The sequence below is a fragment of the Belonocnema kinseyi genome, chromosome 4 (genome assembly GCF_010883055.1).
Source record: "Belonocnema kinseyi isolate 2016_QV_RU_SX_M_011 chromosome 4, B_treatae_v1, whole genome shotgun sequence".
Classification (NCBI taxonomy): Eukaryota; Metazoa; Arthropoda; class Insecta; order Hymenoptera; family Cynipidae; genus Belonocnema; species Belonocnema kinseyi.
The window spans coordinates 63,010,314-63,036,919 of record NC_046660.1 but is presented as its reverse complement, the minus strand read 5'-3'; the positions used below and the strand labels follow the sequence as shown (position 1 = coordinate 63,036,919).

Below are 26,606 nucleotides of genomic sequence, written 5' to 3'. Positions count from 1 at the left end.
ATATAATTTCATGATATTTCATAAAATTGTAAAGATTCCAAAGATTAAAAAAAAAAGATTTCAGGAGATTTAAAAGATTCCAAAAAATTTCAATATATTTTAAAAGATTTTTCAAATAATTTGTTAACAACAACTGACAGATTTCAAAGGATTTAAACTATTTAAAAATTTTTTTTAATATTTCAAGGTGTTCCGAAAAATTAAAAAAATTTTACAGAATTTAAAAATTTTACGATATTTAAAAAAATTTCAAGGAATTTCAAAGAATTTTACAGTTTTTAGGATGTTTTAAAATATTCTAAAGAATTCGAATAAATTTCCAGATATTTGAAATCATTTTAAAGATTTTCCAATAGTTTCAAAATGTTAAGGAATTTTTAAAAGGTTTAAACAATTTCAATTTTTGTCAAAGAATTGGAAACATTCAAATTTTATTTGAATTTTAAATGGTGAATATTGAAATATTGAAAATGGTGAAAACTGAAGAATCTTAATAAAAAATATTCAAAATTAATTAATGTTAAATTGGAAATATTTAAAATCCGAGAATCTTCAATTAAAAATCGTTAAAATTAAAATAGAATTCAAATATTTCAATTTTTTTAAATTCCAAAACATTTCAACAAAGAATTTTAAGGAATATTATTATATTTCAAGTAACTTCATGAGATTTTATAATATTTTATTAAGATTTTCAGAAATTTATTCTTAACAATTGAGCTATTTTAAATTATTTCAAATATTTAAAACCATTTTCAATAATTCAAGGTATATCCAAAAATTTCGAAAAAATTTACAGATTTTAGGATATTTTAAAAAGTTCTAAGAAATTTCAATAGATTTTCAGAGATTTCAAATAATTCTAAATATTTCAGGATATTTTAAAAGGTTTCCAAAGAATTTCAATAGATTTAAAAAAGTTTCAAAGAATTTTAGGTTGTTTAAAAAGATTCCAAGGAATTTCAAGACCTGAAAAAATTTCAAGAGATATCACGGAATATTATCAGATTCCATTTAACTTCACGACTTTTTAAGGGATTTTATAATATTTAAATTAAAAAATGTTCTTAAACATTCTTCTATCCTTAAAATTCCTTTGAATCTTTTAAACTATCCGGAAATCTTTTAAGATATTCTAATCCCAATCTCCTAAATCTCTCAAAATATTTTTAATCTTTTGAAATACTTTACAATTCTTTGGAATAAATTCTTTGAAATCACATAAAAATAAGATCAAATCCTGTAAATTCACATGAAATCTGATAATATTGCCTAAAATTCCTTGACATTTTTTAACTTCTTGGAATCTTTTAAAATCTCCTAAAATATTTCCAATCCTTCAAAATTAATTTCACAAAATTTATTCATAAGAATTGAGGGATTTCAAGTACGGCACGAGATTTTCAAGTTCTTCAAGGTATATCTAAAATTTTCAAAGAATTTAAAACATTTTTCAAATTATCACTACCCACAAAATCATTTCGAATTTTTTAACTTTATCGTTTTCTGCAATGTTGAAGTCTCGCGAAAAAACTAGAAAAATACATAATCAATATTAAATAATTAAATTAATTTAAAAAAAAAGGATGATAAAAAATCAAGTGAGGGATTTAACCGATAGAATATTGTTTAACCGTCCGCGAATTAATTTCATCATTAAATTATTAACTGCATTAATTATTCCATTTGTTGAACTTTTACCCCATTTTCGGGGAAAGACGCCCAGATGAATTTAAAAAAAAACCAAGAACGTGTGCACTTTTTGTTTTTTTGTTTCACCCTTAAAATTGATAACGCTATAAATATAATAATTCCATCATTGAGGCACGCATAACGGCCGTTTTAAAACAAGAGCTCTGAAACACGTCTCAATCGGAAAAATTCACAACCATACTTAACCAGCAGTCAGTCGTGTAATATTAAAATGTTTAAAAATTTGTTCGCATAGTCACTCAGTGCTTAAGAAACTTCATGCGACGACTTTCTTCGCGTTCTGATGCCAGCGAGACTGCTAAACAAAAATTTTTTTTTTCTGTACTCGCACAATTCTACGATCGGTACATTTTTTTCATCTACAATGTCTCAATCAACTTAAAATTAAAACGCGTGCCCCGCTCTGGTGTGTTGGACGAATTTGAGCCAAGTGCGCTACTTTATTTTACTTTATTTCTTCCTGGCAAGATCAAAGGGGAGCTGGAAGTTGAAGTTTTTTTTGGCTTTACTTATAAAAAACTAAACAAAAAAATCTCCTCTTCTGATCATGCCGTCATTTACAAATAGAGGAAGAGAAGATTTTTCAAAATTAAACAAGTTCAGGGTGAGTGTTTTAATCGAGGACGAAAATTTCCCGACAATTCCTGGCTTAAAAAATTTTTTTCACGGCCATTGAAATTAAAAGATCTGAAACTCTTGAAGATGGAAATTTTTCCGTTTAAGTTATACACTTTTTTAATTAAAACTTTGAAAAAAGTTTATTTAACGCTCAATAATTTAAGTTTAAATCGATACAAATTAATAATTAATAATTTTGTTTTATAATATTTTTAAACATTTTCTTGAAACGATTTGAAATTTTTCCAGGAATCTTAAGAAATTTTTGATATCTTGGAACCTTTCAAAATCCTTAAGAAACTTAAAAAATTTGATTTCAATAATCAAAATTAAAACAAAAATGATATCTTTTCTAATTTTAAATTATTTTTGAAATTCTTTAAAAACTTCGAATTTTTCCAAAATTTTTAGAAAGTTCTGCAAAATTAAAAACATCGTTTTAAAATCTTGCAGATTCTTCTTCAAGAATACTGCAAATCTTTTTCAATACTCTCGTGAAAATAATTTGTCCAAATAAAAAATCTTTTCAAGTTATAAATTATTTTGTAATCTTTTCGAAACTTTTAAATATCTCGCAAACTTACTCAAACGTTTTCTAAATTAATAATTGTTTAATTTTGAATTATTCGTCAAAAATTGTTCAACATTTTTTTCTTAATGAATTCTCTTCAAATTAATTTTTCAAAATAAAAAATCATTTTAAATGTCGTTTAACTGTAAAATTAAAATTTGAAAACTATTATAAACCGTACAGTTAATTAAAAAATTATATAGTTATATTGTTTATAGATCAATTTTTTATTTATTTTCCAATCTTTTTAAATATTTTCTTAAACTAATTTAATCTTAAACATGATTCGAATTTTTTCGAAAATTTTTTAATTCCAGCGAAATTAAAAATATGCTTTCAATTTTTGCAAATTCTTTTGTGACAATGTTGAAAATCTTTTTAAATGTTCCCTTAAAACTATTTTTTCAACAAAAAACAACTCATTTTCCATTTTCCTAGAAATTTTCTTTTCTTTCAAAACCTTTCAAAATGCTTAAAAAGATTCAAAATTAAAAAAATTTAATCTTTTCTAATTTTAAATCAGTGTTGACATTTTTTCAACATTTCTAAATATCTTTAGCATGATTCGTTTTTTTTTTTAAATTTTGTTTCAAAATTCTGCAAAATGAAAAACATGCTTTAAAATCTTGCAGATTCTTTTTTGGCAATTTTGTAAATATTTTGAAATCTTTATAAATATTCCTTCGAAACTCATTTCTTAGAACGTAAAATCATTTTCAATTTTCTTAGGAATTAAAATAAAAAATTTGCTTTCTTTGAAAACCTTTCAAAATGATTGAGAAGAATCAAAATTTTATTTCAAAATCTTCAAAAATCTTCATTAAAAAAATGTTGTAATCTTTTCCAATTTGAAATAATTTTTTAAATTATTTCAGAACTTTTAAATATCTTTGACATGATTGGAATTTTTATAAAATCTTTTTAAAACCCAAAAAATTAAAAGGTCTAAAATCTTGCAAATTCTTTTTTGAGAATTTTATAAATCTTTTGAAATAATTTTTCATAGTAAAAAATTATTTTCAATTTTCCTAGGAACCTTTACAAAATTCTTTTTCAACATTTTGAAGTATTCTCTTTAGATTAAAAATTCTCTCTCTAAAAATTCTTAAAAAACTTCAAAATTTTATGTCAAAATCTTAAAAAATTTGAATTTTGTTTACAATTTTTTAAATCTTTTCAAATTTTATATCAAGTTTGAATCTTTTCAAAATTTCTTAATACTTCTTAAGCTTATACGAATTAAAAAAATTAATAATTGCTCAATTGTCGTTTATAGATAAAACTTCAATAGGTTCACTTACAAACTAAAAAAAAATTTAAACGATTCAAGCTTTAATATTCGAAACGATTCAGTTTCAAAATATTTAATTTTGAATATCTCATTTATAGTTTTTAATTGTAAAAGAACAGTCAAGTATCGTTAAATATGAAAAAATTATTTTCCTAAATTAAATTTAAAAAAAAATGAATGGCTTAATAATTCAATATTTTAAACTGAAAAAATATTTTAATAAGATTTGCAATTTAACAATTTTGAAATTATTTTAAAAGCTAAATAGGTCTGAATCGACATGCAAATTAAATTTTCGTTCAATTTATAAAATCATCAATTAATTTGTATTTGCAAATTAAGTAACTAAAACTTTTTTATCCAAAATTTCCAAATTCAAGCGGTTTTACTTTTTAATTCGTTAAGTCTACAAAACTGCATTTTAGAACTAAAAAAATCAAAAATTAATTTTTAATTGTGTATATTTCCTCTGATTATTCTTTTTTTCTTCTAAAAATTGGTAAATTTCCGGTAAAAAAAAATAATTCCCGGTCATTCCCGGGCTTCCCGGTGTAGCGGCCACCCTGAATTTCCTTTTGAAGAATCTTCTTCTTCGGCTGAATTTCCAATTGGTAGAGTTTGCGCCCTTTAACACTAGGGGTATGTTTCAAGTTTACCTGGTTGGAACAGTTTCTTTTTTTAAGCATTACTTTTAAACCGCTACGTGAAATCTTTGCCTGAAGCGCAGTTGGCCAGATTATTTTTTATTAAAACACCCTTCTGCGACGGTTGCTATAAGTACATCGATATGATTCGCAAATACTCATTTGTCAGCCGGGAGTAGATTAGTGCGATTGAGTCCAGATCGATTCCGTACTCTTTTCGTACTTAAGTACTCAATTGTGCTTCAAACACTTTTGGACCGAAAATTTTTATTTAAAAAAAGAAAAAAAAATACCCCGAGGAAGAAGTGATGAAATTCGAGGGGATTTTTACAAATTTGATACTTAACAAATTTTTAAGATTTGAAACTAAATAAAGTTTCCAAATTTGAAAGATTTTTGTTTAAAATCTTCTAAGAGTGAACCACTAGTGATTTTTATGTACAACTGAATTCAGGAATTCAAGTGGATTTCAACAAAATTCAAAGAAGCATTCAAAAAATTTACAAAACTGCAATTTAATTCAGTATATTTTAAGAAAATTCTAAATAATTCACACAACCAAGGACAATTAAATTGGATTAAAAAAAATAACAAAAGTTTAACTCAATCGGATGAATTAAAGATAATGAATTCGAAAGAATTCAAAAGAATCCAAAGAAAATCAATTGATTTAAGTAAAATTGACAATGAATCGTAAGAATTGAAATTTATTTCAAATGAAATCAGTAGAATTAAAATAAATTCAGTAGAATTCAAGAGAATTCTAAAGAATCCAAGTGGATTTAAAAGAATTTAATTGAATTCTAAAGAAATTATGCAAGGAAATAAAAAAAATCAAATAATTAACAAAAATTCTATTACTGAATTAATTTAGATTTTATTCAGGAGAATTAAAGGGAATGGTAAAGAAATAAGGCAAGTGTCTCCAAATGAATTCAAAAATTTAACACCAATTCTAAATAAAAGTTAATGAATTTCTATCGAATTAATAAAATATTAAAAAATTCAAATGAATATAGAAGAATTAAAATAAATTTAGGAGAATTCAAAGAAATTCTAAAGAATCGATGTGGATTCAAAAGGATTCAAATGAATTCTAAAGAAATGATGCAAGTGAATCCAAAAGAATTCAAATAATTAAAAAAAGTTAGATTACTGAATTCATTTAGAGTTTTAATTAATATTAAGGATTCTAGGGATTTCCAACCAATTCAAGTAAATTTAAAAAAATAAATAAATTCAAAGAATCAAGAAAAACTCAAAAAAATTCAGGAGAATCCAAGGAAATTCTAAATAATCTAACTGGATTCAAAAGAATTTTAAAGAAATGTTGCGTGTGAATTCAAAAGAATTCAAATAATTAACAACACTTTTATTACTGAATTAATTTAGAATTTAAATGAAAATGTAAGAATTCAAGAGAGTTTCAAACAGTTTAAGTTAATTAAAAAAACTAAAATAAATTCACGCAAATTCATAGAATCAAAAAAAAAATTCAACTAAATTCAGTACAATTGAAATCAATTCAGCAGAATCCAAAGGAATTCGGAGGAATTCAAGTGGATGCAAATGAATTCGAAATTTTAACACAAACACTATTAATAAGTTCTATAGAATTTAAATTAATTCCAAAGAATTCAAAGGAATTTCTAAATAAAAGTTAATAAAATTCAAGTGAGATCAAAAAATATATAAAAATTCAAATGAAATCAGAAATTTTAAAATAAATTCAGGAGAATTCAAGAGAATTTTAAAGAATTCAAGTGGATTTTTAAGAATTCAATTGAATTCCGAAGAATTGAAATAATTAACAAAAAATATATTACTGAATTAATTTAAATTTTAAATGAATATTAAGGATTCAAGGGAGTTCCAAAAAATGTTAGTAAATTAAAAATACACAAATAAATTCAAAGAATCAACAAAAGTTCAAATAAATTCAGAAGAATTGAAATAAATTTAGAAGAATTCTAAAGAATCCAAGTGAATACCAAGCAATTCAAGTAAATTCTAAAAAACTAATGTAAGTGAATCCGAAAGAATTAAAATAATTGAGCAAATACTATTACTGAATTAATTAAAAATTGAAATGAATATTGAAGAATTCAAGTGAATTCTAAAGAACTAATGCAATTGGATCCAAAAGAATTCAAAGAACTAACAAAACATCTATTATTGAATTAATTCAGAATTTAAAATAATTTCTAATAATTCAAGAGATTTCCAAACAATTGAAGTGAGTTAAATAAATCAAATTCAAAGACTCGAATAAATTCAAATAAATTCATGGAGAAATCAAGCGAATCCTGAAGAATCTAAGTGGATTCAAAAGAATTCAAGCGATTTCTAAAGAAATAATGCAAGTGGATCCAAATGAACTTAATAATTTAACAAAAATTCTATTCTTGGACTCGGTAGAATTTTAATTAATTCCGAAGAATTCAAAGGAATTTTTCAAAAACAAAATTGAATGAAATTGAAGTAAATAAACAAAATGCCATTAAATTCATTAAATCACCAAAAATTCAAATGAATTCAGTAGAATTGAAATAAATTCAGGAGAGCTCCATAGAATTACAAAGAATTAAAATGAATTAAAATGGATTCGAAAGAATTCAAGTGAATTCTAAAGGAATAATGCAAGTAGATTCAAAAGAATTTAAAGAATTAATAAAAAATTATATTACTGAATTAATGTAGAATTTTAAAAAAAATCCGAAGAATTCAAGGAAGTTTTAAACAATTCGAGTTAAAAAAACTTAAATAAATTGAGGAGAATCAAGAGAACTTACAAAAATAAAAACCAATTTAATTTAAGGAATCGAAAGAATTAGAGAAAGTGGATTCAGAAAAATTGAAGATACTGAATTTTAGCCAAAAAGTCATGTTTAACAAATTAAAATTCAGCGGAGAGAAATCATTTCAAATTTAGCAGGTTAAATTGAAAAGAATTCCAATGAATTCGAGTGAATTCAAAAACATAATGTATTTAATTCAATAGTGGTTACTACTAAAAAAAACTCCAAATTCGGAGAGAAAGCCCCCGGAAAATTGTAAATAATTCATTACATTAAGTGTAAAAATCTTCTTTAAAATCATCAAACAAAAAAAAGGAAACCCTCACAAATTTAAAACTCATCAAATCTCCACTCGGGGAAATTTTCCTACCAGGCCCCCAATCAGAAAACCCACAGCTGGAAACCGAAAAACCAGCTCTTGAATTCCAAAACATTTTCCAAATCTCGTATGCAAAAACCTAGAAACTTTTAGTAGCAGTCATGACAAAAAAAAAACAAAAAAAACTGAATAGAGTACACAGAGGAAAAATGGTGGAAAACCGACTACTCTCGTCTCGATGCAAGGGATACACTTAAAAAAAAAATGAAAGACACGAGTGTCATTTGCTTCACCAAAAAAAGAAAAGATCGGCACGTCAATTCCTTAAACTCTACTGGATTGGATGGAAAAGGAGAGAAGATTTCGATCCGGGATAACGAAAGGCGACTGAACTACTCTCGGTGAACATTTGAGTCGGGATATCTATCTCGGTATTGAGAAATTTGGCCGATGATGTGAGTTTGGGCGATGATGAGAGTTTGGGCGATGATGTGAGTTTGGGCGATGCGGTGAGTTTGGGCGATGATGCATGTTTGGGCGATGATTTGATGATGAATAATAGCAAATAGTAGTGATTTCGTAGCAACAATTATTGTAATGGCTGTGCGGTATTTTAGTTGGACAAGGGGGGAGGTGTGGGCGCAGGAGTCATAGTGATGGTGGTGTTGAGAACAGAGTCACGAGATGCCGAGTGGCTGCTCGCTCTCAGCAAGGTGACAGCTTCGCGCTCAAGATCAGCGCTGTTCTCGCGTCCTCCTCCTCCTCCTCGGCCACCAACTTTCCCGGTGTGAGCTCCGACTTTTCCTCCGTTTCCCCCCGCGGCACTAATAACCGCATTTGGTACTACCCCCCCAAGTCTCACCGATACTGACAGTCATTTCTGTCTTCCACTTTTCTTCTTCTTCCGCTTGAAGAAGCAGCAACATCTGAAAATAAAACGAACACTAGTAGAAATTAGAATCGATTTTAATCAATTCGGTGGGTTCTAACACCGACTAAAGGTCATGCAGTGAAGGTCGATGCGGTGCAGGACTTCTTGCTAATAAATATGGAATCTGGACTTGGAATCTGGAAAGTTTGAGAGATCCTAAGATTCTTGGGAGTTTCAATTCAATTACTCGATCGAGGAATCCATGTCTAATCAGCAGGGTGGTCGCAAAACTTTCATTTTTTTTTTCTTCAAAATTTCTTCACTTCCCCTCATTTTTTCCTAATTAATTTTTCATTTTTCCTGGCCATTAATGTTTAATGAACAAAACAAAAAAATGTTTAATATATAACCTTTTTTAAAAGTGGAATTTAAATTAATTGTTCTCCAGGCTGCCACAGCCTAATTTACTTGTAAACATTTATGAAATCAACAGAATTCGATGGAGTTTATAAGAATTCCAGGTCAATTTTAACAAATTCTGAATAAATTCATAAAACTTCCTAAAAATTCAAATTATATTTAACCCTTAAAGGGCATACTAGGTGTAAAAGACCCAGCGACTTATTTGCGCTTTAACAAAACGTACCGAATTCAAGAAAATGGAACATATGGCGCCAGATTAACCAATGACATGAAAACCTATTTTTCTATGTCATTTTAATATAATTTTGCTTTTTATAATTTTTATACACAGTTGAAGATCAATAAAATTGATTAATCACGCAAAGTACGGTGTTCCATTTTTCATTGAATTAAAGCCTTTATTTTTTAGAATAAATACCTTATTTGAAACGAACACTATAAGACTAATTTTATTTTTGAAGCTCCGTATCTCGGAAGTATTCAAGTAAAATTTTAAGCAAAAATATCAAAAACTTAAAAAGTTATGAATTTTAGAGTGAAAGAAGTAATTTTTAAATTTCTTTTTCAAATAGGATTTTTCTAACTACTTTAAATTTCAAAAACTGTTATGAAACCTTTTTCTCCTTAAACTAAATTGATTAAACATCATTAATCGATTTTCTTGTAAGATATTGTCCAATAAATTTGAGTAAATGTACAAGAATTTAAGGAAAATGAAAAGAGTTCGATGAAACAGATAAAACTTCAAAGTTAATTTTTTTTTAAAATAATAAAATATGAGAAAATTCAATGAATTCAGTAAACTTGAAATGAGTTTAGAAAAATTAAAGGAAATTCAAAATAATTCAGGATAAATTAATAAGAATTCATAGCGAATTCCAAATGATTGGCAACAAATATTTGAAAATCTTTTGAAATCTTTGAAATCCTACGATATCTGTCATCAATTGAGAATAAATTTGTCGAAATTCACTAAAATATTATAAAACCCTTGAAATTTATGCAATCTCTTGAAAATACCTTAAAATCATTTAAAATAACATTAAATATTTAAAATCTTTTTAAATCAGTTGAAACCTTTTAAAACTTTTGAAAATTACATGAATTTTTTAGAAATACCATAAAATCTTTTTGCTTAAAATTATTTAAATATATTTAAAATACCCCAAGATATTTGAAATCGTATAAAATATTTTGAAATCACTTGAAAATTCCAATAATCATTAGAATTCTTTGAAATCCCTTCAAATTATTAAAATCAATAACAAATTTCTGGCAATCTTTTAAAATATCCTAAAATCTTTAAAATTCTTTAAAATTTTTTGAAATCCGTTGACATTTTTTAAAGTTCTTGAAAATTCGTAGAAAATTTCTAAAATCTTTAAACTTCTTTGAAATCTCTTCAAATTATTTATATTAATTGAAAATCCCTTGCAATTGTTTAAAATATCCTAAAATCTTTAGAATTCTGGAAAATTTATTAAAAAATCATCAGAATTTTTTTCTAAGTAGCCCAAAATATTTAAAATCCTTTGGAATCTTTTGAAATCCCTTAAGACTTTTTAAAGATCTTGAAAATTCCTTGGATGTTTTGAAAATATCCTAAAATCACTTGAAATCTCTTCAAATTAATTAAATATATTGCACATTCTTGGGAGCTAAAAAAAATATTTTTAAATATTTTAAATCTTTGGAAAAAATTTTAAATCCTTGAAACTTTTAAAAGTTCTTGAAAAAGACTTGGAATTTTTTAAATGCTTTAAAATCTTAAAACTCCTTTGAATTCCGTGCAAATGATTGAAAATTATTAAAACTAGTAAATAAATATTTTCGTTTCCCTGACGTGTGGCCAACCTGAATATGAATTATTTCGAAAGGTTTGATGGCATTGATTAGAAAATAAATACGATGTTAATAAGTCTTCAAATATATGAATAATTACATTTATTTTCAAAGGATTTTGTATGAAATCATCTAAATTGCAAAGATCCTAAAAAAATAAATTTATCTCAATAAGAATAAATTTATGAAGTCCAACAGTCGAGATTTAAAAAAAAAACTACAGAAAAGAAATAATAAAATCAGAAGAGGGTTGCAAGGTCTCGGGGAAAAAAAATTGCGTACAGAAATCGTCAAGTATATTAAATATAAACGACAATGTTTATTTAAAATGTTATTCATTAGTCTATAAATTATAAAAATTAATTATTTTCGTTTGAAAAGTCTACTATTAAAATATGTTTAAAAATTCATTTTTTTATATCAAAATATTATTTCTTTATTACAAAATTAATCATTTTGTTAAAAATTCAAATGTTTCCTAGAAAATTCGTAATTTGGCTCGAAAATTGAATACTTTGAAGATTTGTTTCTTTCTCGACTAACAATTTTTTTAAATGAAAATTATTGTAACATAATAATTATATTATGATATATAATTATTATTGCAAATTATTCATTATTATTCATCTTTTTCGGCTAGAAATTCTTCTGTCTATTAAACAATTCATATGTTTCGGTTGTAAATGAACTTTTCATAGAAAATTCACATTGCTGGGTTAAATGTTCAACTGTTTCGTAGAAAATGTAAATTTCCGGTTCAAGAAATAAACAATTTAGTAAAAAATTTAACTATTAGTTTAAAAATTTATGTATTTTGTTCAATATTAGTCTTTTTTTAGTAAAAATAATTTTTTTCTAAAAAAGTCGTATTTTGGGCTTAAAAATTCCCCAGTTTGGTATTAAATTCAAATATGTTGTACAAAATTAAATTGTTTTGCAGAAAATTCGTTTTTCTTTATAGAAAATTAATTGTCCTCAATCAAAATTTAATTAATTCATTTTTGGTTTAAGATTTATGGTTTTAGTTTAAAAATTCAACTAATTAGTTCAACATTTTTAGAAAAGAAAAAAATATAAACTAAAAATTAATCAAATAAAATTTGGACTAACATCACATTCTTTAGTTTAGGATTCAAGTATTTTGTTGAAAACGCGTCTTTCTTGGTTATACTAAACTACTTTTTATTTAAAATTGTAATTTTCAGGTTGGAAATTCAACAGTTGAATTCTCTTCAAAACAGCTTGAAAATTCAACAGTTTGGTAAATTATTTTTTTTTTTAAATAAAAATTTAACTATTCGATTTTTGGTTGGAAATGTATCATTTCCAGTTGAAAATTCAACTGTTTAGTTGATTTATGTAATTCGATGAAAAGTTATCATTTTTGGTAAAAAATACTTCGAATAGAAAATATATTGTTGAAAATTGGTATTGTCTAGTAAAAAATTCATCTTTTTATTTAAAAAATTTTGTATTTTGCTGAAAGTTCGTCTTTTCCGATGAAAAATTAATCTTCTTGCTTTAAAATTCAACTTTTTTTTAGAAAGAATATGTCTTTTGTTGAGAAATTGTGTTTCTTGGTGGAAAATCAATTTTCTTGTTAAAAATGCAACTGTATGGTTAAAAATTTTGTTTATACTAAACTACTTTTTATTTAAAATTAAAATTTTTTTCGGTTTACACATCACCTATTACATTTTTTTGGTGAAAATAAGTATTTTCAGGTTTAAATCCAACTATTTTGTAGATAATTTATCTGCTTCTCTTAACAATTCAACAATTTGGTAAAAAATTCAACGGTTTTGTAGAAAATTCGTTTACTTTTAATTAAAAAGTAATTTTTCAAATGATAATTTAAATATTAGATTTTCTGCTGAAAATTTATCATTTGCAGTTAAAAAATTCAACTATTTGGTTAAAAAATTGATGTATTTGGTTGAAAATTCGTCTTTTCTGGTGAAAAATTAATCTTCTTGTTTAAAATTCAACTATTTTGTATAGAATTCATCTGTTTCTCTTGAAAATTCAACAATTTGGTAAAAAATTCAACTGTTTTGTAGAAAATTCGTTTACTTTTAATTAAAAATTAATTTTTCAACTAATAATTTAAATATTAGATTTTCTGCTGAAAATTTCTCATTTGTAGTTAAAAAATTGCATCATTTTTTAAAGAAAATACAACCATTGGCTAAAAACTGATGTATTTTGTTGAAATTTCATCTTTTCTGATAAAAAATTCAACTATTTGGTTAAAAAATTGATGCATTTAGTTGAAAAATCGTCTTTTTTGGTGAAAAATTAATCTTCTTGGTTAAAATTCAACTATTTTTATAGAATTCATCTGTTTTGCTTGAAAATTCAACAATTTGGTAAAAAATTCAACTGTTTTGTAGAAAATTCGTTCACTTTTTATTAAAAATTAATTTAACTATTCGATTTTTGGTTAAAAATTTAATCATTTCTAGTTTAAAAATTCAAATGCTTGGTTGAAAATTGATGTAACTTGTTGAGAATTTGTCTTTTTCGGTAGAAAAATAATCTTCACAATCGAAAACTCATGTTTTTTTGTTGAAAATTTAACTATTTGGTTCAAAATTCGGGTATTTTCTTGAAAGTTCATATTTTTTGTTAGAAATAAAACTTTAAAATATTTTTTAAGGAAAAGTAAAGAAATAGTGGCATTAGTAGTCCAAGGTCTGGGATTGTGTGGTGTCAAGACTTTTGAATCAGGGAGGTGGAGGAACAGGGCCAGAATATAAATTGGAAACAGGTTCAGGATTCAAAAATTATATTTGACGACTTTTTGTGTTCGTTACATTCACTGATCGATATCAACTGAATCAGGAAAGTTAGACGTCGATAAAATTAATTAAACGAAAATTAAAAAAAGAATAATGACAACAACAAAAAACAAATGGATAAATGTAATCGTCTTAATGATTAATTATTAGAAATACCTGTGACTTTTCAAATCAAAGTAAATCTGTTCATTTGATATTGTTTAATTGATTAATTGATTGATTGATATTATTTACGACTTATTTAAAGGAGCTTTCCTCGTGAATTTTGATTTCAAACTACTGTTGTTAACAAGAAATTCCCTCATCGTCGGATTATACTGGTGCAAATTCTGAAGGACGGAATTCAGTTTAGGTTTTTTTGAAGGAGAACTTGGGACATTATAGATGCGCTTCCGTTTACAGCAGGAACAAACTCTTTTTGTTATTTGTGGTACGTTACTACAGCTGAAAATTAATATAATTTACAAATTTTAGAGTGAGGAAAGAAGGAGCCTCTTGAAGAAAAAGTTCAAGGAGGAATTTCAAAACGGGATTGTTTATGGAATTTGAAATGTATGCTTTTGCTAGAACCAATATTAGGAGGAAAAAAAATGAAGAAGGGAAATTATATCTATTTTTAATTCATGCTTTGAAAGAAACTTTTATTTTAACAGGGTGGCCGTTTTAATCGACGAAATAAATTCCCGGTCATTTCCCGATTTTTTTCCCGGTTCGCAAACATTTTTCACGGTCAATGAAACTAAAAAAATGGAACACTAAAGCTAAAAAAATTTCCACTTGAGGTAATAAAAACTGAGCTGCAAATGAAAGCACTCAAAGTGGAACTCTTAAATTTTGAACTTTTAAAATTGAAATTTAAAAGTTTTTAATTAAAAATTAGTCCTAAATTAGAAATTCAATTAGTTTATATTTAAATAATTTAAACATCTTTGGAAAGCTTCAAAATTTTATTTCAATATCTTGAAAAATCTAGAACTTGTTTTAAATCTGTTTTAAATTAAAAAATATTTTGGAGATTTTTTCAGAACTTCCAAATGTCTATCAAAATTAATTGAATTTTTTCTACAAGTTTCAGAAAATCCTGTAAATTTTAGAAAATGTCTTTACAATTTGAATGTATAAATACTAATTGAACATTTATTATTTGTAGGCGAAATTTGAGTAATTTCAAAAGACATGTAGAAGTTTTGAAAAGATCCAAACTTAATGTAAAACTTGAAATGAAAACATTTTCTAAGATTCATAGGGAAATTAGAAAAAAATTTCATTTTGAAAAATTATTTTAAGAGAATATTTCAAAAGTTTTTCAAAGATTTATGTAAAATTTCCAAAAAATATTCTAGAAGATTTTGAGAAAACTTTCTAAAATTTGCATGATAATTTTTAATATTTAAAAAATTCCTAAATATCTTTTAAAATTAATCAAATTTTTTCTACAACTGTTAATTTGTAAGTTATTCATCAAAATTTAAATATTTCACTTAAAAATTAAGCATTTTTCAAATACAACACTTAAAAGTGTAACGTTTAAAGTTTAAAGGCTCTTCGAAATTTTAACGATTCCAGACTTTCTATGTCAAAAAGTCCAGTTAAAGATGCTTTACTTTTAAATATTTTGTTTCAATTTACTTATCTAAAATAAAAATTTAAATATTGCTAAATATTCAATAATTAATTACTTTATAATTAAAAATTTTAAATTGAATCGGTTAAAAATTGAATATTTTAGAATGAAACAATATTTTTAATTTAATCAAATCCTTTAATTAAGAATATATTATTATGAAGTTATTTTTAAGTTGAAAATAGTTTATAAACTTTCAGTCACACGTCCACATTTGTTTAATGACTAAGCCTTTCAAATTGAAACCGTTCAAGTTTTAACGTTATAATCTGAAAATCCTTGAATTTTGAACTGATTTAAAATCGTTTTGTCAAATCGTTTTTGTTTACTTTGTATTACTTAAAGTACAGATAAATTAAAAAAAAAAGATTTATTTATTGAATAAAAATGTTTTTTATCCCAAATTTTCAACATCAAAGGCATTTATTTTTTATTTCTTTGAATCTTTTAGAAAACATTTAAAAAATCTTTAAATTAAAAATGTAAGCTTAAAAATAAAAATTTTAATTGGAAAATTTTTAAAGTAAACAAATTTTGAATTACGTATTGTAAGCTAAAAAATCGCATAATTGAAAAACATAATAATACAGCTAATTATTGAAAAACTGTTGAAATCGAACGTGGACAGATTTTTCTTCTACAAATTTGTAAAATTCCTGGTCAAAAAAAAATTCACTATCATTTCCCGATTTTTCCCGGTCTCAAAAAATTTCAGGTCATTTTCCGTACCAGCGGCCACCCTGTTCAAGTGTTGATCTAGAACCTTTAATAGCTATGTACAAATACATGCATTTCAAAAATAGTTCATCATGTTTAAACGGTTCTATAAACTATAAAAAATGACTTAATAAAAGGCTTTAAATGCAGGGTGTCTACTCAAATCCTGAAAATAAATTCTCTGAAAATTCTAGGGTTTTTTCCCAGGTATTTTTAGATTTTTCTAGGCATAATTTTTCTTAGAAAATTCATATTCTTTGCTTGAAATTTCTACACGTTAGTGAAAAATTAGGCCATTTTGTTGAAAATGATCTTTCTGGTTGAAAATCCATATTTTTGGGATAAAAAATTAACTGATTTGGAAGAAACTTAAATCTTTTTTTGGTTATAAATGCAATTTTTTGGTGAAAAATTAATCTGCTTTAGTTGAGGATTCAACTATTTTGTTAAAAATTCATATATTTTGTTTCAAAATCTTCTCTTTTTTTCTAGAAATTTTTTGTTAGCTTTAAAATTAAACAATTTAATAGGAAATTAAACTACGTGGTTAAAACTTAACTTTTTTGTTGATCATTCATTTATCGAGATAAACACTCAACTGTTTTGTATAAAATTCGTCTTTTTTCGTTGAAAATTAAATTATTTAGTAAAAAATTAATCTTTTTTTAATTCAAAATTCAACTATTGGATTTAAAATGTATGTATTTGTTATACATTTTTCTTCTATCTTACCTGAAAAATCTTTCTTGGTTAGAAATATCAACTCTTTTATTTATTTTCTCGATTGAAAATAAAAAACCTTTTATGACTGAATTGTCAACTATTGACTATATATGCTATTGACTATATTGTCAACTATTTGGTTTAAAACTTTTTTGTAAAAAATTCGTCGTTTTGGTTTGAAAATTCATCTAATTATAGAAACATAATCTTTTTTGGTCAAAAATGCCATTTTTTTGTAGCAAATTAATCTTCTTTAGTTCAAAATTCCACTATTAGATTTAAAATTGATGCATTTTCTCAAAAAAAAATTTTCTTTCTTGACTAAAAAATCTTTTTTTAGCTAAAAATGTCAAATATTTTGTTTAAAATTCGCCCTTTTAGATTGAAAACTCTTCTTTTTTGTTTGAAAATGCAACTTTAATTTAAAATTAAAGTCTTTTTCGGATGGATTATTAACTACTATATTTTTCGTTGAAAAATCATCTTTATTTGGTTGATACTTCAATAATTCCGTTGAAAGTGGAATTACTTTGTTAAAAATTCATTTTATATTTTGTTAAAAATTTAACAATTTGGTGAATATTTTTTTTGTAATACAACTTTTTAAACTGAAAATTTAGTTATTCCATTTTAGCTTGAAAATTTATAGTATTTTGTTGGAAATTTGCCTTTGGTGTATAAAATTGATCTTATTGGTTAAAAATTCGTACTTTTTTGATAAAAAAATCGTCTTTTTGAACAATTGAAAAATTTCCCGAACTTTGAAAACAAATTTTCCTGATATTTCCAGGTTTTCCGGGCTAGTAGACACCCTAGAAATGATGTGTAGTCCATTTTTCCCAGGCTTCACAGTCTTTCTCCTTTTTATCGTTTTTTTGGCTAAATGCGAACTGAATTATTAGAAACCAATAAGAAAACCAAATAGCTTTGGTTGAAAGTTCATTCTTTTTGCTTTAAAAGTCTACTATTATTATTTTTTTTTATGAAAACTTATTTCTTTAGTGATAAATTAAATGCTTTGGTTAAAAAATTGATTATATTTTTAAAAAGTCATCCCTTCTGGTTGAAAATTCAACTCTTTTGTCAAAAATTCGTCTCTTTGTCTTGAAAATTAATCTCTTTTAGTAGAAATTTCCTCTTTTCTTGGTTGAAAATGGAACTACTTGGTTGAATATTTAACTGTTTAGTTGAAAATTAAATTTTTAAACTGAAAATTCATGTACTGTGCTAGAAATTAATCTTTTTTGGTAGAATATTAATCTTTTTCGTTGAAAATTCATATTTTTTGGTTGAGAGTTAAGCCGCTTTGTTAAAAAAAAATGTTCTTGTAGATTCATCATCTTAGTAGAAAATTAATTTCGAAGGTTGAAAATTGTTTTTTTTTTTTAGTTTAAAAATAATTTGTTTTAGGTTTACTTCTTTATTGGTTGAAAGATCGGATTCATCTTCTTCGTGAAAATTCAATTTTTCAGTTTCAAAATTTAACTCTCTTTTAAAAAAATCGTCTTTTTGGCTTGAAAATTTAACCATTTGGTAGAAAATTCAACTGTTCGTAATTGAATTTTAACCTTTTTTGATTAAATTCAATGTTTTTTTAAATTAAAAACGCAACTGTTTGGTTAAACCTTCATCTGTTTTAATTAAAGACTCAACCACATTTATTTTATATAAACGGATTTATTCACCTATTTTCGCGAAAAATCTTTTTATTTTCCCTGTTTTTAGAGTATTTTGACGTGTGAAGCCTGTTATCGATAAAGTTAAAAAGTGTTTTTTTGACTTATTTTTTGTAAGTGTGTGTGTGTGTGTGTGTGTGTGTGTGTGTGTGTGTGTGTGTGTGTGTGTGTGTGGGGAGAGGGGCATGCAAAAAGTGTGTAGTCAAAAATTAAGAAGATTTTAGGCCTGCACTTAATATCTACTTCAAAACCTGTAAAAATCTTTAAAGTTTTTAAAAACAGAACAAAGCAATTTAATGTTACTAAATCAAGAGATGACTGAAAAATAATTTTGATTCGCAACTCTTTACTTTTGAATGCATTTAATTTCATGGTGGCGATTCAACGGACTCATTTAATGCGAATAAAAAATTTTTTTCCTATTTCAATTTTAGCATAAAATTTTTTCGAAAATGTAAACTTAAAAAAAAAAACTTTTACGCTAAAAATAAATCTTAGATTGTTTTTTGTGTTTTCTAGATATCCAGGTCAAATCGCCATTATGAATTTAAAAATTGTTTACTTCTAAAAGTTTCAAATGATACATTTTTTATTATAAATGGATTAAATTTCAATTGTAAAGCATCTTCCTTTAAATTTATTTATATTGACATTTAAAATGTATCGACTTTATACAGGGTGGCCGCAAAACTTCATTTTGAAAATTCTCTATTTTTTGTTTTTCATGACATTAATCATCAACTTCAGGATGAATAAAATAGAATTCAAAAAAATTAAAAGAATTACAAAAAAACAGGGTGAATTCCAAATAAATTCAAATGAATTGAAAAAAATATTTAAAAGTCTCTTCAACTATTTGAAACCCTACGAAATCCATTATCTTTTGTGAATATATTCTTTGAAATCCATTATAATATTATAAAACTATGTGAAATTCTATGAAATCTGATATTTCCTGAACTATTGAAAAATTTATTAAAATAGCTTAGAACTTTTAAAACCCTTGAAATCATTGAAATATTTCAAATGATTTAAAAACTTTTGATTCTAGGGTGCCTTGAAAATTACCTTGAATTTTTAATAATACCATAAAAGCTTAAAACCTTTTGGAATCACTTCAAATTATTGAAACTTTTTAAAATCTTGAAAATTCCTTGAAATTTTTTGAAACACCCCAAAATGTTTTAAATAGCATGAAACATTTTCAAGCTCTTGAAAATCCCATTAAATTATTGATATCAATTGAAAATGCCTTGAGATCTTTTAAAATACCCTAAAATATATCTAATTTTTCGATATGTCTTTAAATTATTGAAATCAATTAAAATTGAAATCTTTTAAAATAGCCTTAAACATTTAAAATCCTTTGAAATCTTTTGAAATCCGTTGAAAATTTTTAAAGCGCTTGAAGATTTCTTGTAAATTTTAAAAACACCTCTTAAATTCTTAAAATCCTTTGAAATGAGTTCAAATGATTGAGATACATTAAAAATACCCTGAGATATTTCAAATCCTTGAAAATTCTTTGAAATCCCTTAAAACTTTTTAAATCTCTTGAAGATTCTTTGGAATTTAAAAAAAGTTTGAAAATGCTTTGGAATGGATTCAATTTATTGATATATATATATATATATATATATATAAAATATCCTAAGATATTTTAAATTCTAGAAAAGCTTTTGAAATCCCTTGACATTTTCTAAAGTTCTAAAAAATTTCTTGTAATATTTTCAAAAATCTGAAATTTCTTAAAATTTATTGAAATCCCTTTTAAAAAAATCTTAAATCTTTTACATCCTTTTAAACCACTTCATATTCTTGAAATGTATTTAAAATATCCTAAGATATTTCAAGTCCTTCAAAATATTTTAAAATCGCTTAAAATTCTTTAAAGCTACAAAAAATTCCTTGTAAAATTTTTCAAAATCAATCAAATTTTTAAACTTCTGTAGACATTCTTTAAAATTCTTGTAATAAATTGAAAAATAATTGGAACTTTTTAAATTATCCTAAAATACTTCAAAGCCTTTTAAATCTTTTGAAATCCCTTGAAACTTTTTAAAGCTCTCGAAAATTCCTTGGATTAAAAAAATCCTAAATATTTTAAATCCTTTGGAATCTTTTCAAATGTTTGATATCAATTGAAACATCCTTGAAATCTATTAAAATACCTGAAAATATTTTAAATCCTTTGAAACCCCTTAAAACTTGCAAAAGCTCTTAAAAATTCCTTGAATTTTTGAAAGAACCCAAAAGTCTTTAAAATCTCTTGGAAATTAAAAAAATACTTCAAATCTTCAAAAAAATTTGAAATCCTTCCAAATTATTAACTTAAAATCTGTTCAAACTTCCTTGGATTCTTTTTAAACCTTCGAAATCCTTTGAAAATTTTTAAAGCTCTTTAACATCCCTTAGCATTTCTTTAAATACCCTAAAATCTTTAAAATCCTTCAGAATTTTTTTAATTCTTTGAAAACTTAGAACCTCTTGAAAGTTCTTTGGAAATTCAATAAATACCCTAAATTATTCAAAATTCTTTGGAATCCCTTAGAATGATTAAAATCAATTAAAAATTCATTGGAATAGTTTAAAATATGTATCCTGAAATATTTTAAATCCTCCAAAATCGTCTGAAATCTCTTGAAACTTTTTAAAGCTCTCGAAAATTCCTTGAAATAAAAAAAAAAATACTCAAAATCTTTAAAATCCGTTGAAATCCCTTCAAATTATAAAAATCAAGTAAAACTTCCAACTAAAACCATTTGAAACATCTTCAGAATCTTTTAAAATACCTGAAATGATTTCAAATCTTTTAAAGCTCTTGAAAAATCCTTAGAATTTAAAAAATACCCTAAAATTTTTAAATTCTGTGAAATTCCTTCAAAAAAAATTATTAAACTCAATTAAAATTTCTTTAGAATCTTTTTAAAATAACTGAAAAAATTTCAAATCTTTTCAAATTCCTTGAATATTTTTTAAGTTCTTGACTATTTCTTGAATTTTTAAATAATACCCAAAATCTCTTAAAAATTTAAAAGCTCTTGAAAGTTCTTTGAAACCTTAAAAATACCACTATTCTTCAAAATTATTTGGAATCCCTTGAAATGATCGAAATCAATTGAAAAAATATTTTAAATCCTCCAAAATCGTTTGAAATCTCTTGAAACTTTTTAAAGCTATCAAAAAATCCTAGGGATTTTTTTAAAATACTCTAAACCTTTAAAATCCTTTGAAATCCCTTCAAATTATAAAAATCTTTTGAAATCCCTTCAAATGAAATGATTAAAACCAATTAAGTGTGACTAAAGTCATATTTTTTTTCAAAATTCCTAAATTTTCCCTGATTTTCATGTTTCCCCCGACCTGCGGCCACCCTGTTTACAGTCAAATTTCCGTCTAAATTTTTCCGCGAAAAAAATCTTTCGATACAAAAACAAGGAATAGGCACTACTGGACGGGTAATAAATAATTCATGCAGAGCTCAAAATACACCATCATCCAATCAAAGATGCATGTTCAGCCCTCTGGATCGATAAAATGGATTTGTAGAGCAAATATAATACTAACTTGGTCTCATCGATCATCTCGACTTCCTGGGGCGTCGTAATTGGCGTGTTTGAATGTCCGGCCGTAGGATCGTCGTTCCCTATTTCACCGTTTGTCGAAGAAACCACCTTAATGAGAAACAAAGTTGCATTAAACTCAGCCTTCAATCTCGCCTGCTAGACGACACTCAAATGACTTTTGGTAAAATATGTACACAGTGAGCGAGCCACTTCAGCTTTTCATCAACTGGGATGGATCTTAATTTCAAATCTACTTTAAATTTAATCTACCAAATACTCCAACTTACAAAAATTAAAAATTAAAACCACGATAGAGAGGGACAGGTGCTATCAACGATTCTAAGGAGCAGAGGATACATTAAATCTAAACTGAGGTCTCTTAATCTAAATTCTAAACAAATAAAAATTAAAAATCTAGAATTTGAGCAAAAAAAAAATTACATCTCGTCTTTTTAGAATAAAGTGACATTTTTTTTTAGGGATCGTGACGTTTTCGTTATGCGACTTTGGACTAAATTTGAAAGGGATTGTGCAGATTGTGCAAGGCGATGCACATTTGTCAATAGCAGGGATCACAGTGGTTCAATAGTTCAATTTGTAGCTAAAAAAAAACTAATTTTTTGAAAAGGGGGGGGATTTAATATATTAAAGGATGTCTATTCAAATACTTGAAAAAAATTCCCTGGCAATTCCAGGTTTTGCCAAGATTTTAAAGTAATCGACTCGAGTATATGTATACAGTTTCACGATTTTATTAAGCTTTAGAAGATTTATAAGCTTTAACAAATTAGATTGTAAGATATTATTAAATATATTGGCACTATTGATTAATCAGGCAATTAAATAATATTTAAAATATAATTAATCATTTCTTTCATCTTCTTCATAAGTCCTAGTATTTTTATAATTATAATTATTCAAATAAACATTTTTTTCTATTTTTATACTTAAAATTCAGTGCATATTTAGTTAAAATTAATTAATCTAAATTGATAGAAATTCCTAACTTTTCATAAAAAAAATATTGCGTTTTTAACAAGATAGATACATTTTTAAACAAAAAGTTGAGTTCTAAAAAACTAAAAATATCTGTTTTTAACCGAAAATGAGAGTTAAATTTTCAGTTAAAAAATTAATTTTTTTCACACAAAAAAACAACGAATCTTCAACAAAATGCTAAATTTTCAACTAAAATTATGTACACTTAACTAGAATAATGGAATTTTCGACCAAAAAGACTAGTTTTTAACCCAGAAGATTAATTTCTGCAAAAAAGGCTTTTTAACATAATAAAAGAATTTAACACAAAATAGTTGAATTTTTAACTAAAAAAGACAAATTGTTAACGAAATAGTTGAATTTGAATTAGAAAAGATCAACTTTCAACAAAAAATGAAATAGTTCAATTTGGAGTTGAAAACATTAATTTTTAACTAAAAAGATATATTATAAATCAATAAGGTTAATTTCTACAAAAAAATCAAGAAGATACATGAATTTTCAAGTAAAAATGAAAAATTGTCAACCAAAAATTGAATAGTTAAATTTTCAGTTAAAAAAAATTATGTTCAAACAAAGTGATAAATTTTCATAGTGGAATTTTTAACAGCAAAACAATATTAATTTTGAACCAAAAAAGAATAAATTCTACTAAGAAAGGCAAATTTTTAACTGCAAAATATAATTTTTCAACCAAAAAATAAGCAGCTAAATTCTTAGTTTAAAAATTAATGTTTAAAATCAAAAAGATGAATTTTCAAATAAAATGATGAAACATTTAACTGGAATAGTTTCATTTGCAGTAAAAAAAATGAATTAATTTTCAAAAAGAAATAGTTACATTTTTAAACAATGTGCTGAATTTTCAACTAAAGTAATGAAACTTCAACTGAAATAGTCGAATTTTCTACCAAAAAGACGAATTTTCAACAAAATACATGAATTTTCAGTTTAAAGAATTATTACTCACAAAAATAATAAAATTATGATGATGAAAATAAAAAAACATTTTGCTATTTATGGTAGATAATTTAATTTTTTAGTATAAAATTTAACAATTCTGCTAAAAAGTCATCCTCATTGGTAAAAAATAAACTTTTTTGTTAAAAGTTAATCATATTTTTTTCAAAATTTAACTGTTTTATAGAAAATCGGCCTATCTGGTTTAAACATTTAAAAATAAGGTAGAATCTTTTTTTCTTAACTAAGTTTTTTGTTACGAATTTATCTTACATTTTTTCGCTGAAAATTAAACTATTTCGTAAAACATTATGTTTGTTGAAAATGCATATTTTTTAATTGAAAATTAAACTTTTTTCACTTAAATTAATAATTTTCTCTTCAAAATTAAACTGTTTTGTAGAAAAATCATTTTTTTGGGTTTCAAATTCAACAATTTGGTTGAAATTTTTTTTTTAGCCTGACACTTCTTTTTTAATTAAAAATTCAACTATTTTGATGAAAATTTATCTTTTTGGTTTAAAAATTAATAACTTTTGTTATAAATTTAAGTTTTTAAATTAAAAATGAAACGGTTTCATTGCCCATTAATCTATTTTGGCTGAGGATTCAACTATTGTATTAAAAATTCATCTATTTGTTTCAAAATTAATTTCTTAGTTAAAAATTAACTTTTTGGTTGAATATTAGGTTTTTTGATGAAAATTGAACTGTTTTGTAAATAATTTGTATTTTTGTCTTGAAAATTAAACAATTTGCATAATTTTTTTTCTTGACTCAAAAATAAACTAACGACTATTGTATTTTTTTAAATTGAAAATTCAAACACTTGATAAACAGTCGAATTACTTGGTTAAAAGTTGAAATACTAAGTTAAAAGAGGATTTTTTTTTCATTTTTTATTGAACATTTATCATTCTAGTAGATAATTCATTTCTTTCAGTTGAAAATTAATTTTTGTTGTTGAAAATTCAACTGTTTTGTAGAAAATATATATTTTTGGCTTGTGATTAAAAATTCAAATACTTTTGTTAAAAAAAAGTCAGTCTTTGTAAAACATTCATAATTTTACTTGGAAATTCATCTCTTTGGATGAAAATTCCTCTTATTTAGTAAACAAATTAACTTTTTTTGATTTTTAAATATATCTTTAGTATATTATTTAAATTTATTACTTAAAATTATTACATCTATTACTTTATCTTTTAAATTTAACTTTATAATCTTTTTTGTTGAAAATTCAACTGTTTTAACGAAAATTTTGTATTTTAGGCATAAAATTAAACAGTTTGGTTAATTTCTTTTACTGAAAAAACTTTTTTAGTTGAACTCGACTGTCTTTTTACACTAAAATCATATCCACTATTACATTTTTCGTTTAGAATTTACCTTCTTTGGTTAAAAATCTAATTAAACTTCGCTAAAACTTGATCTACTGTGTTCAAAGTTAAATTTCTTTATTAAAAATTAATTTTTTGTTGAAAAATTATACTTTTAGCTGAAAATGAATTTTTTTAGCGGAAAATAGGTTTTGTTTAGTAGAAAATTCATGTTCTTGGTTAAAAAATCAACTATTTTGTTGAAAATAATAAATTTTTAGAGGAAATATTAGGAATTTAAAGCGTTTTAATTGAAATTTCACATCAGTGTCTGCATTAACTTTAATCAAAAGAATTGATTTCCCTGCTTTCGTAAAAAAATCTCCTTATTTCCAATGTTTCTAGGCTACAGAATTGATTTATATTTCAAATTTATTTTCGCAAAGCCTCTGGTTTTCTAATACCTTAAATTCCTCTTTGTGATTCTTAAAAAATGAATATAAATCTTGTAGAAAAGGAGAAAATCGAATCAAAATTCTCGATTTTAGGTGTTTCAGGGAATTTTTCAAATTTAAGGGAAAAAAGGGGATTATGTAAAGAAAAATAGAATTGACTGTGATCCCTGTAATAGAAGTCAAATGCTAGAGATACGATTAGTATTTAGTATCCACTGACGTGAGGCAAATTTACAAAAAAAAGAAAAAAACGCAAAATACAACATGCTACAGCAAACCAAACCGCACAGATACTGAACTAACCATATTCCGTTGATGCTTTGTCTAAAAGAAGAAAAATTAAGAGATTTATTCCGGGCACATTGGCACATCGCTCCTCAGTGAAATGGGGAAGATGTAAAGTGGATTAGAATATGAGTTTTCTCAAAATCGAAATGGAAATACAAAACCGAGCGCGATCACGCGAATCAAAAGTCGAAGTCGATTGATTAGTCCCGATGAGGAGGATAGTTTGACCTGGTGAAAATCGCCGAAGGTAGTAGGAAGCAGAAGAGAATAGAGTTTTTAAATGCCCAAGAATTTATGGTGCGCAAATGTTTTTCAGAATTTTCGCAGCATTTAAGCTCGAACAGAGCATTTATAGCGCATTTAAGAGAATTTAAAGCATTTGCTTAAA

The 26,606-nt window shown here is 24.9% G+C and overlaps 1 protein-coding gene across 1 annotated transcript in view; it reads right to left on the bottom strand.

The window, feature by feature from the left end:
* Positions 1 to 7,742: 7,742 nt before the first annotated feature.
* LOC117171790 (casein kinase I) overlaps positions 7,743 to 26,606 on the bottom strand; it is a 179,803-nt gene continuing 160,939 nt past the window's right edge. Inside the window, exons 9-10 of the mRNA XM_033359400.1 lie at positions 22,199 to 22,305; positions 7,743 to 8,880 (exon numbers count right to left, since the gene is read on the bottom strand). Of these exons, the coding sequence (XP_033215291.1) occupies positions 8,829 to 8,880; positions 22,199 to 22,305 (159 nt within the window). The 3' untranslated portion in view covers positions 7,743 to 8,828. The remainder of the gene's footprint in view (positions 8,881 to 22,198; positions 22,306 to 26,606) is intronic.